The sequence below is a fragment of the Tursiops truncatus genome, chromosome 13 (genome assembly GCF_011762595.2).
Source record: "Tursiops truncatus isolate mTurTru1 chromosome 13, mTurTru1.mat.Y, whole genome shotgun sequence".
NCBI classification, from domain to species: Eukaryota; Metazoa; Chordata; class Mammalia; order Artiodactyla; family Delphinidae; genus Tursiops; species Tursiops truncatus.
The window spans coordinates 24,178,006-24,190,384 of NC_047046.1; the positions used below are offsets into that span (position 1 = coordinate 24,178,006).

The following is a 12,379-nucleotide window of genomic DNA, read 5'->3' on the forward strand; positions in this document are numbered from 1 at the left end:
TTTGTATGTTTTTTTATTTGACATTTTTGTCACAATCATCTCCTCATAACAAATTCTTCAAAGCTATAATTTTAAAGGCAGTGTAATATTTCATCCTAAGTATGTACCTTAATTTATCCAGTGGTTTTCCTATTGTTGGTCATTGATGTTGTTTCCAAATTTCCTGTATTGTAAATAAGGTAGCATTGAACATACTAAGAAAATCCTTACGTATAAGTCTTTCTCTGCATCTCTGATAATTTCTTAAGATAGAATACTAAAAGTAGGATTGTATGGTGGAAGGAGATGATCTTTGGATTTGTGCCAACAAACTGCTTTCCAGAATTACATTTCTATCAGAACTATGTGGGAGAGACTATTTACTTGCCAATACCAAATATTATCATTTAAAATTTTTTGCCGATTTGATAGACTAACCCTCAAGGTCGGATCCCCCTTGAGGTCTTGGTCTCACTAACACTGAGCTTACAGGTCACCCTTTTGACATCTCAGAGCAGTTTAGAGTTTCTAGTCAGCCCCATTGTCTTTAACGGGCCCCGTGTGGGCCTGGCAGGACAGGTTTATTGCTCTTCCTCAGGAGAGAGCCGTCCTTGGCATGTCCCCATTAAGAGTCCCGACTCCAGGCAGCCAGTGGGAATAAATGCAACTCAAAGGCATTTGGTCACCATGGTTCCTGTCATTTCCCCAAGAGGAGGCTCCAAGGATTTGCTGTCACTCACCCACCCACTCACTCACTCACTCAGCAGACTTTTACTGAGTGCTTGCCATGTGCAAGAAAGGTCCTATGCTAAGTGGAAGCAGAAATGCTCTTCAAGAGCTAGAGGATATTTGGGGGACAACACTTGTCCGGAAGCAGTTACCAAAATAGGACCTGACAGGAGAGTGCAACAGACGACAGGTGGGGTAAGAGGTCAGAGGAGGAAGAGATTGGTTCTGGAAGGTGTCAGCAGAGAGATGGGACTGGGCTTCCCTTTGGTCACTGGGACAGTGTTTTTGCAGGTAGAGCTTGATGGAGAGGGAGTTCCAAGCAGAAGGAAATGGTGTAAACAAAAGCAGGAGGTAGGAAAGCACAGGGCATATCCAGGAGGCTGGGTCTGTGTGATTTAGCTAGAGCATACAGGACTTGGAAGAGTGTGGAGGGGCTGCTGGGATTGGAGAAGGAGGATGAGGCTAGATTGCAGAGACCCTTGAGAGCCTGTAATTCCTCTTCCCATTTTCATGCCATGGCAGGGCAGAGGAGCCCTCCGGTCAGCAATATTTATTGACTCTGGTGGTTGAGGTCATCCTCTGGGAACTCTTATAACCCCTTCTCTTGAGGAGACAAATTGTGGAAGGATTTCCCACAAAGCCTTTAAGTGGCTTCTGTAGACTTCCATATGAAATGTCTCAGTAACTTTGCTATGGCATGAGGATACTTGGGAAGTCTTCATTTAACTGAGCCTGCCGGGTCTGGGGTTCACCAGTGACACTGGTCAAAGCTTGTTTCAGTCCATGTGCTATATGTTGGCATGTAGAGAAGTGACAGTGTCTCCCACTGGGTGGCCCAAATGCCATGGTAAACTCCGGAAGTTCAGTAGGGGATTTTGGAGAGAGAGCCTCTTTCACCCCAAACTTTTTGTTCTCCTCATCTTAGCATCCCAAGTTTGTAGTTAGTCGCTGGCTTCTGCTCCCAAAGAGAGGTCAAAACAAGTTTAAGGAGGAACAGTGACTTTCAGTGCAGTCTAGGGCAGGTTTCTCAAACTTCACTGTGTGTAAGAACTACCCTTACTTCTCTGATTCAGTAGGTGTGGGGTGGGGACTGAGCACTCGTAGCTCTCCTAAGCTCCCGGGTGAAGCCAGTGCTTCTGGCCCGCAGAGCACTCTGTGAGTAGCATGGTTTAGAGAGCCCATTTCTAGGGCTGAGTTAAGCACTGAAGGAGCGATCACTAGATGGACTGATGTCTGCCTTTGGTTTGAGAGGTAGATGCAGTCCCTGCCAGCTTCCAACTCCAGACATTAATAGTTGGTATGGGGAAATGAATTTGGCCAGATGTTTTCCTTGTGGTTTAAGTGGTTGTCCCTTTAGAGAAGGCTCATGGGAAAACATCAGATTTGTGCCAAACCCTGGAGGGATTGAAGTGAAAAAAATTTAAGTGATAGAGCCACTGTATTGTTAAGGCAAACCACATTATCAGGAATCTAAATTGCAATGAGAGGAAATCTATTCTTGTTAAATGGTCCAGATAATTTAGAGGCAGATTCTCTGACAGTGATGGGAATAAGAGGGACTGGCTTCGTCCTCAGCACTGCCAAGACCCATGGCTGAGAGGCAGGTTTAAAAGTATTTGAAGCCACATGATGTTAAAAACAGATGGTAAGTCAAGAAGGGCAGCCTGCTTAGCTCCGACCAACCCATGTCTGGACTGGTCTAGAGGCCCAGGGTCTGAGACCTATTTGGGGACACAGGTGGGGCTGAGGGCAACAGAGAGAGCAACAAGGGCCACCAGTGAGGAGCAGACACATGAGAAGAGGAAGCTTAGCCTGGAGAAGATTTGAGGGTGGGTACAACCCTTGTCCTCAGATACTGGAAAGACTAGCTTGTGGAAGAGAGATTTGACTTGTTCTGTTGCACTGTAGAGGGCACAAGTAGGACTAAATGGGGAGATTTAAGCTCAAGGTAAAGGAGGACTTTGCAACCATTAGAGTTGTTCCACTATGGATTCAGCTGCCTCGTGAGGTGGGGCATTCTCTGTCACTAGAGGCACGCATCCAGAAGCTGACCTTCACTTGGTGCGGGGGGAGGGAGGGAGGGAGTGTTTCCGAGGGGATTCAAGCTGTGACATCTATGGGCCCATCCAGTTCTGGAAGATTCTGTGATTCTCTAATTTCTCCCTAGGTTTTTCCCTCCTGCCAACAATCAAGGATAGGAAATTTAGGCAGTAAAGTATGATTGTGAATTCCCTAAAGTCAAAGGAAAACATAGTCTTTTTCTCTTTGTAATGTAATGACATTACATTATTTCCCCAATTACCATGCTGCGAAACCTGTTGGGTTTGGTCAGACCCAGCACATTTTGCACTGTGACAGCAAACCATCTAAATACTTGGAATGGCTTCTTGAGCCCCATCAGAGAATGAGGAAGGCCTGGAAAGAAGTTAGTCAGAAGCAAGGTCAAGCTGGGAACATTTCAGAGGAAGTCTGAAATCCTGAACTGAGAAGGAATGTGGGAGGAAATTACAGAGAAGGACAAGATGCTTCATAGGTCACTCCCTAGATGGGGCATGATTTCCAAGTGGACATGAACATGGGTGAGGTGTGGACAGAGAGGGCTTTTGGGAAGTCAGAGTGATGAAAGCATTGTTAACAAGCTCCAGTGAGAGGAAGGGTGGTGTGAAAACCTGTCAGAGGAGTGTAGGTGATAAAGCAATGATGTATGTATGTATTAGCCCGCTTGGGCTGCCATGGCAAAACACAACAGACTGAGTGGCTTGCACAACAGAAATTTATTTTATCACAGTTCCAGGGGTTAGAAATCCAAGATCAAGGTGCTGTCAGGGTTGATTCTGGTGAGACCTCTCTTCCTGGCTTGTGGACGGCTGCCTTCTCTCTGTGCACATTCAGTGAGAGAGAGAGAGACGGAGACATAGAGAGAACTGGTGTCTCTTCCTCTTCTTATAAGGACCAGTCGTATTAGATTAGGCCTTACCCTTATGACCTAATTTAATCTTAATTTCCTCCATAAAGACCCAATCTCCAAATATAGTCACATTGAGGGTTAGGACTTCAACATATAAATTTTGGAGGAACACAGTTCTGTCCATAACAGTGTCCATTGTAGCTCTTGTGAACTGTCTTTGAGGGTGAAGTGACTGTCCTCTTGGAGGAAAGAAAGGACACTGATTGAGGGCCCGCTGAGTGTGTCATTACTGATTCATAATCTCCTTTGACTCCTGCACAACCCTGTCATGGGAGAAGATTGAGGCTTGTAGATGTTATGATCACCCAGATTGGAAGAGGGCAAGAGAGCATTCAAACTTTAATTTTTAAGCTCATGCTGCCTTCTCACTGGAGGGAACTTTAGTGTGAAATCTTGCTGAATTCCTGGGACTGCATCTTTAAACCCGGAACTGCCAGGAAAGACTGCTTGGCAGGCTCATTTGGGGGTCCAGAAGGGTCTCTGAATAGGGAAGTGACTTGATCAGAGTTGTGCTTTGGAGAGGTCATGTGGGTGGGGGGAGACTGGAGAGCACCTCGAAGCCTGTTAAGAAGCAATGACAGCCTGTACAAGGGCGATGTAAAAAGTGCTAGCTGCCTATGCCATTGTGAAGGCAGAGTCAGGGTTTTGTAAATGACTGAGTGCAGGTCACGGGGCGAAGTGGGGGAGGTCGGATGAGGCCAAGGTGAGCGACTGGAAAACAGTAGTGACCATGATAGAAATGAACTGAACCTGGACTAATACCCGCAAAGCTCCCCTGGCCCGCATTCCATCAGATGGTGAAGGGCTGCCTCAGGAAAGCCTACAACTGCTTAAAGCCCACTGTCCCCCTTTGGGGGGATCTTGGAGAGAAATTCTTGAACTTAAGGTTAATCTAATGCAGTTAATCATTACTAGTAATTATGCTCTTAATAGTATAACATTAGGCTTAATAATTTATCAAGTGAGAGATGATAAATGAAAAAAAAAAGATAATGTGTAATGACAGGCAGGCTACATGCAGAAGGGAATCCTGATTAAAAGTGAATTCTTATCCCCACCAAGCTGTGAGGAGAGGAAGGAGGTGGATGTGTTTAAACAGCCTGCTTTCCTCTCAGTTTCTCCTTCTTCTCCTCCTCCTTCTTCTCCTTCTCCTCCTCCTCCTCCTCCTCCTCCTTCTTCTTCTGCATCACAAAGCATTTTACTGTTTGTGCTATAATGAGGATGAAATGCAGTCTAGATCAATAGAATTTTTACACAATGAGAATTCCACTTATGGTCAGAGCCAATGGTTATTTACTTCTTTATGCAAAGCTTACTGGGTCCTATTCTTTTAACAAAGGCAAGCATGCATATGTTGTACAACACACTTTAAAGTACAGATAACAAAAGATTAAACTCTTAAGCAGCAATAATCAAAGTACACAGTTTCCCTTCTTAATGAATGACATCCGCCCAGTTACTAAAGTCCTGAATCTAGGGGTTACCGTTGTTTACCCTTTCCCGCATTTCCCACGTCTGATACATCAACAGGGCTTATCAACTTTGTTTCTGAAATGTACCCCAATCTCTATGCTTGTCTTTGTCTCAACTGCCACCACCTGAGACCAAGCCGCTATCCCCTGTTACCTACAGGCAGCAACTGCCTCCCACATGTTTTTTTGTTTTCTCTCTTGCCCCCAACAATACACTCTCCACATGCTTGAGAGCAATAATTAAAAACAAGTTAGATCCTTTCCCTCCCCTGCTTGAAACCCTCCAGTGGCTTCCCAACAGACAGAGTAAAATCCACTCTCCTATCCTGGCTTGCTAGGACCTACGTGATGTATCGCCTCCCAACTTTCCAGCCTCATCTCACACCACCCATCACACTCCAGCCACTCTGGCCTTCTTTCTGCTTCCCAACCATGATGACCTTCTCACTTGGGAGGGTGTGGGGGGTGGTCTTTGCTTTGGTGGAAAGCTTTCCCTCTGATCTTAGCATGGTTGACTTCTTTTATCATCTTGATCTCAGCTTAGAGGTCACCCCACAGAGGGACCTTTCCCAGACTAAAGCAGTCACTCTATCTATCACACCTTCTCTATTCTCTTCACAACACTTAACCACTCTCTGATCTTTTTTGTTGTTGGTGGTGGTACTTTTCATACAGGAATCCTCAGTGTCTAGAATGGCACTTAACACACTGAGTAGGTGCTAAGTTAATATTTGTTGAGTGAATGAATGAAGGCACTTACACCACTGTCTCCTTATCATTCTGGAGACCTCCTGGCCCGGCCTTCAGAGATCTCCCTCTCCTCTGACTTAGCATATGGCACTAAGCACCCAGTGTTTTATATCGAGGAACAGTTAGGACAGTTTCTTGGAGTAATCTGCCTTTTGGGAAATATGTGTTTTGTTCCAAATTTGAACCATATTGGGGACATTAGACAAATAACTACCAGCCTCCCCCAATTGCTCAGCAAGACTGGGGATAATTATACTAGTTTGATGATCATCAAATGTTGCTATGCCTTCTCCTCCTGGGTACAGAAGAGCTCTAGAACTTTTTGGAGTTCTCTTGGACCTCAGAGGCAGTTGAGTTGATGGTACAGTACCATGATTGGTCAGTTCAAAATCCCTCTCTTGTTTCACCTGATACTTTCTCCTTCATCTCCTATTCAAAAATCCCATTCTCCTTTCCTCTCCCAGGTGTCAACTCTTGGGTATTTAGTATATGTCCTTCCAATTTGTCTTCTAACCTATGTTTATAGACATATGTATATCTTTGAAAAATGCAGTGTTTTGTGCATGTATACATAGGACCTTTTGTGCATGTATACATAGGAGCTTCCCATGCCTTCTTGACTGTTGCGCATTGGGCTCACAGAGGACTCACAGAGATCTGATTTGGGGATACATCCCACGACTCCTTCTGCAGTCCTCTCCTTTTATCTTTGCTATTACCCAAGTCCTCACATCTGCCTTCTGAACCAGTGGGCCCAGCAGACTCCAGCATAGTCAAGTTTCTGGCTGGCCTCTGCTCTTTCTTGTCCTTCTCTTGGATGTCATGTCTCTTCTATCTTTGGTCCACCCCTGAGAGTCCTGGTGAAGCATGGAGTCCTCACCCGACCTTCTCTTTGTGTTTCCAGATTGGAGCCTCTCTGTTCGCCAGTAACATCGGAAGCGGCCACTTTGTGGGACTGGCGGGAACGGGAGCAGCTGCAGGCATCGCCACTGGGGGCTTTGAATGGAACGTGAGTAACATCAGAGACACTGTGTCCTGGAGCTGGAAGGATCTCTAGCTGTCAGCCAGCTCAGTCTACACTCAGAGATGTTCTAGATGTTAGAGAACCTCCCAGGGCCACCTTGGAGTACAGATGGATGAGGGGCACAGCTTCAGGAACCCCAGGGTCCTGCTCCCCTTCCACCATGAGAAATCACTGATTTGATGGCGATAGTGTTTCTTTCTTCTTTTAAAAAGCCAACCCCTCCTGTACCCTTTCAGCCATATCAGAGGTTCGGAAATACCACCAGATTTCCATTATTATTATTTTTTTTATTTTTAAAAGCTCTCTAAATGATATTTTACTCCTGTAAACCAGGGAAGAGGCAAAAGGAGCTGTGATGTCAGTGGGTAGCCCCCCGGGTTCCTCTCCACTGTTGCCCAACTGTTGCTCCTGTGGACCAATCAGGCATCAAAGGCCTTCTCCAAGCACTGATGGCCACTTAGGGAGTTGTGCCCAGAGCCCAAAGAGAAAATGCTGGGTGGATTGTCTGCAGCAGCTGCAAGCCCTGCAGGCAGCAGGATGGGCTAAGGTTCCTCCTGGTTTGACTCCACCTCTTTTTTGGTTTCAGGCCCTTTTTTTGGTGGTTCTGCTGGGCTGGGTGTTTGTCCCCATTTACATTAAGGCAGGGGTAAGTATTTGCTCTGTTATTATGTAATATATATTTCCTGCTGGCAAATATCTGTGTGAACTTGGTCCTCCTGGAGGGCAAAGGAGACTTTCTGGGATAAGAGCCTATGACTTGTCTCTCTTTCCTGGGTTATAAAGTTCCTGACTGCTCTCAGGGGCATTCAACAGATCTACTTGGCCACGACTTGTCCCTCTGGGAAGCCCTCCTAAGCAACCTCACTCTATTCAGCATTGAAAGCATCACATCCCCTCGGTCTGGGTGAATACTTGCACTGTCGTGCATTTGCACATGATACATAACTGTCTGCCTCGGCCCCTGGAACAGAAGCAACATGAGAAAAAGAACCATATTTTCCCTTTATTTAAAAACATCAGCAGCCTTTGTTTGCTGAGCATGCATCTGGTACTCAACTACCAAATGCATGCTCGGTCTCTTGACTAAACCTCTGACATTTTACATAAGAGAGCTTTAGCAACATCTGTCCATTGAGATATAATGAGCACCTACCATGTGTACGTCTATACATTAGGAGCTGAAATCAATAAGAAAGAGGCACAGGCAGACTCTGCATCTTCTGGAGGCTCATGGACTGCTGGTGATACATGTCTGATTCCAGGAGACAGCAGGCTCAGGGTTGAGAACATGAGACAGAGTGTGGTTGGAATTTGCAGAAAGCAACTGGGAGAGCAGTTGAGCTGGCCTGCAGCCACAGTCCTTGGCAAGGCTTATGTGCAGAGCAGGGTGAAGCACACACCTAGCCTGGACACCTTTTTTGGTGCACTGGAAAGGTACCACCGTGGTTATGATGTCTTGTTCACAGAAGGTGCTTTGTATAGGACTATCTATCTATTTATCTATCCCCTCCTCCTTCAGGGCAAGGATCTGCCTTCTTGGTTATGTGCAGGCATGTGTTCATTAAAAAAATTGTTTATTGGGCCCTTCTACGTCCTGGGATGCTACCCAGCTGCCTCTGCAGTGGTAGGGTATGTGAGATTGAGATGAGCAAATGGATGGAGGATGGGGACATCTGGCCACCTCGCAGACTTCTCTGACCAATGAAGGTTAACCCTTGATCATACCTCTGACACCGGGGTGGATGCCTCTGCTCTGCTTGCTCTGGGCCTTCTGATCACTCAGACTGGCAGTGACCGCCCTTCCATCCCATGCAGGTGGTGACGATGCCAGAGTACCTGCGGAAGCGATTTGGAGGCAAGCGGATCCAGGTCTACCTCTCTGTTCTGTCCCTGTTGCTGTACATTTTCACCAAGATCTCGGTGAGTCCTCCGCCCTAGGGGCTGAGCACTGGCTGTCTCAGAACCTTCCTACCCTCGCTCCTCACCACATGCTGGCCCACCAAAGGGCAGTGCTATATGTTTCCATTAACTTGGTCCCTTAGGCCTTTTTGCTTCTGAGGGTAAAGTCCTATTTCACACATCAAGGAGTGAACACATGGAACTCCTTATCCTCTACTGTGGGGAAGGTTGAAGACATAAACGGTTCAAGAAGGTTCAGTGAAAGCTGTTCTTCTGTTCTAACAGAAGATTAATAGGGAGTTAGGGATGCCTGAGGGTTGGCCCCGACCTTAGAGGTAGTTGTAAGCCTTTATGCCGTGTCAGGGTCAGAATCTGGCTCCAAGTGACATTTCTGATGCGCTTAAACATGGGCAGTCAGTGGCAACTCTGGAAGGGAACTCAGAGATTCCCCCTCTTCCTTCGTGAACAGGGAAACAGAAACTCTGGGCATGGAGATTCTTGCTCAGGAGTAGAACCCAGACTGCTGGCTCCAGCTCACTGTCCTTTTCACTGCACAAGCCTTCTTATATTCATTCAGAATCAGCTCCCTGGGCCTTTAGTTGCTAACCCTCCAGGGGATTTTTGCTGTCTCTGAACCCAACCACTGGGGTGGACCCCCTTCCATTTAGCCTGCCTCCCTGCCAACCTGGAGCTGCAGGCCCCAATATGCAGAGCTGAGATTTCTCAGGGATTTGCTGGCTATCGGTGTGTTTGAAAGCTGTGCAGAGCTCTTGGCTGACCCACTGGAGCAAGACTTGAATTCCTTCTTTACTTCTCTTCCTTTCTTGAAAATGTTCAAGTCAGCTCCTTTTGATGGTAAAACAAAACAAAGTGAAAGACCCAAGAAATCATTGAAGTTCTGAGATATATTCCCCCTGACAGTCCAAAAGATGGCAGGAAGAAAAAAGTTCGCTTATAGGTCTTGCCTGGAATTTTTTTTTAACCCCTAAGGAGATTGTCAGTCTGATAAAGGTTAAAGCAACAGTGGAAAAAAAAATTTTAAAGAAAGAAAATGTGAATAAAGAATAACAGAAAGAAAACAGGACCTTGATAAGAAAACTATCTAGGAGAATAATTGGAGGAAACATGGGGTTGTGGAGGAGCTGGGCTTCTGCTCTACTGCTCGCCAGCGGTGACCTGGGGCCAGTAGCATATTGCTTTACTTCTCTGGAGCTTAGCTTCTTTGTGAGTAGGATGGGGATAAAAATTCTGCCTTGCTTACCTCCCTGGGTGGTAGTGAGGATCAAATGGATTTTCTTGAAAACATGAAACGTTTTTGGGATGTAAGATATGATGATGATGAACATGAGAACCATCGATGCTCCCTGTAAGAAGCTCCCTGGATTGCTTCAGCACCCTAACCTAGCTAGAGAAGAAGGCTATATATTCTGGATACTAGGCCCTTATCAGATATATGATTTGCAGATATTTTCTGCCATTCTTTAGGTTGTCTTTTCACTTTCTTGGTAGTGTCCTTTGATGAATAAAAGTTTTAAATCTTGATAAAGTCTAGTTTATCTGTTTTTTCCTTTTGTTGTTCATGCTTTTGGTGTCATTTCTAAGAATCCATTGCCAAATCCAAGGGCAGAGAGAGAAATGGCATTTTCTGTGCTCACATAGGAAGTGGTTCCAGCTTTCCCCCTTAGCCAGCAGTTACAAAGTACTCACTGCTCTATCAGAGGGGTTATCTCATTGACTATCGTCAATTTTCCTCTTTTTTCTTGTCCTTCCTCATCTAGCACTAAAGGTGAGATTGGACCAATCTCAGCACTCGTAAAAGATCTGCCCTGGCTGAAATCTGAGTCAGTTGGATCTGAACTGAGCCTTCTCCTCTAGTTAGTTAGGGTAATGAAAAAATAGCAGCTCGTGCTTTTATTGCCCTGATTACTTAAAAGTGAGAAAACAACAATATTAGATAACATTTTCAATTTTTTTAATTTTGGAAAATTTCAAACATACACAAGCAGAGATAGAATAGTATAATGAGTACTAATGGACCTAATTCTCATCACTTGGCTTTCACAATGAACAATATTTTGCCATTCTTGGTTCATCTCTCCCCTTCCACCTTTTTTCTCCAACAGTATTTTAAGTCAAATCCCAGACATCATGTCATTTCACTGTAAATTCTTCGGAATGCACCTTTAACTTTTAAAGAACTTAACAATTGTGCTATTATCATGCTTAACAAAATGTATAGTAATTTCTTAATTTAAGTAGTTTAATACCTGGTCCATATCCAGATTTTCCTGATTATCTGAAAAATGTCTTCTTACAGTTGATTTGTTTGAATCAGGATTCAAATGAAATCTACACATTGCATTTGACTATTGCTTCTTTAGAGGAAATGTATATATATATCTTCAGCCTACCACAATAATTTTTCACTTTTATGTTATTACTTTCTACATGCATACACTTTTTTTTTTTTGACTGGGTTGTCTTTTTTGATGTTGAGTTGAAAGTGTTCTTTATATATTCTGAATACTAGACCCTTATCTGATACATGATTTGCAAATATTCTCCCATTCTGTAGGTTGTCTTTTCACTTTCTTTTGTGTCCTTTGATGCATAAAAGTTTTAAATCTTGATGAAGTCTGATTTATCTGTTTTTTCTTTCGTTGCTCATGCTTTTGGTGTCATTCCTAAGAATCCATTGCCAAATCAAGATCATGAAGATTGAATTCTAGGTTTGTTCCTAAGAGTTTTATAGTCTTAGCTCTTACATTCAGATATTTGATCCATTTTGAGTGATTTTTGTATATGATGTGAAGTAAAGTCCAGTTCTCCCAGAACCATTTGTTGAAGAGACTTTCATGTCCCCACTGAATGGTCTCAGTGGGAACATGTGCTCCAGGATTGGGCTTTGTCTTGGAGTTGGGACTGACACCCAGCCTTACTGCTCCCTCCCTGCCCAGCTTCCTGACATAAAGTGCTACTGCCCTTGACTGGTGCCTGTGTGCTTTCCCTGCCTATGTGGTGATTCCACCTCCTTCACTTTCTCCTCCTTTCCTTCAGGGTAGTTTTTAATTACAAGATGAAAAACCTGGGCATTTCAGTCTTATTTCCTTGGAGACTGGTGTGCATAGCCTGGACTGGGAGTTGCTGGGAGGGGTAGAGAAATCGGGCTTCCTGAGGCAGGGAAGGTCAGGTGCAAGAGGAGAAAAGGAATGTAAGTGGGAGGGTGGGGAGGTGACCCTGGCACTAGTGGAGGTTGGTGAGGGAACTGCTCCTTGCTCCTTGGTTCAGCTTGTGAGATAGCACCTGTCTACTAAGCATGTAGAGGAGGGCACTGGGATTCTCTTTCTTGGAAGCAAGCCTTCTCCAAGTCCACAGTTCAGGTCGGTGAAAGTCTGTTGGCTGAGCTTTGCCCTTGGAGCTGGTGTAGCAGTAGTCATAAAAATAATCTTACTGCTCAACGTCTTTGCCTGCCTTCCCAATTACCTCACCTATTGTTCAGGTTACTGATTAAACCTCCCTGGACTTGGGAGCCCCCAGGTACCTGAGGGGCAGCCTCCC

At 45.0% G+C, this 12,379-nt stretch overlaps 1 protein-coding gene across 2 annotated transcripts in view; it reads left to right on the plus strand.

The window, feature by feature from the left end:
• SLC5A1 (solute carrier family 5 member 1) overlaps nucleotides 1-12,379 on the plus strand; it is a 51,362-nt gene that overhangs the window by 14,165 nt on the left and 24,818 nt on the right. For both annotated transcript variants that reach the window (XM_019950562.3, XM_019950563.3), the window contains 3 exons: nucleotides 6,803-6,907; nucleotides 7,509-7,568; nucleotides 8,738-8,842. In XM_019950562.3, coding sequence (XP_019806121.1) covers nucleotides 6,803-6,907; nucleotides 7,509-7,568; nucleotides 8,738-8,842 — 270 coding nt within the window. The remainder of the gene's footprint in view (nucleotides 1-6,802; nucleotides 6,908-7,508; nucleotides 7,569-8,737; nucleotides 8,843-12,379) is intronic.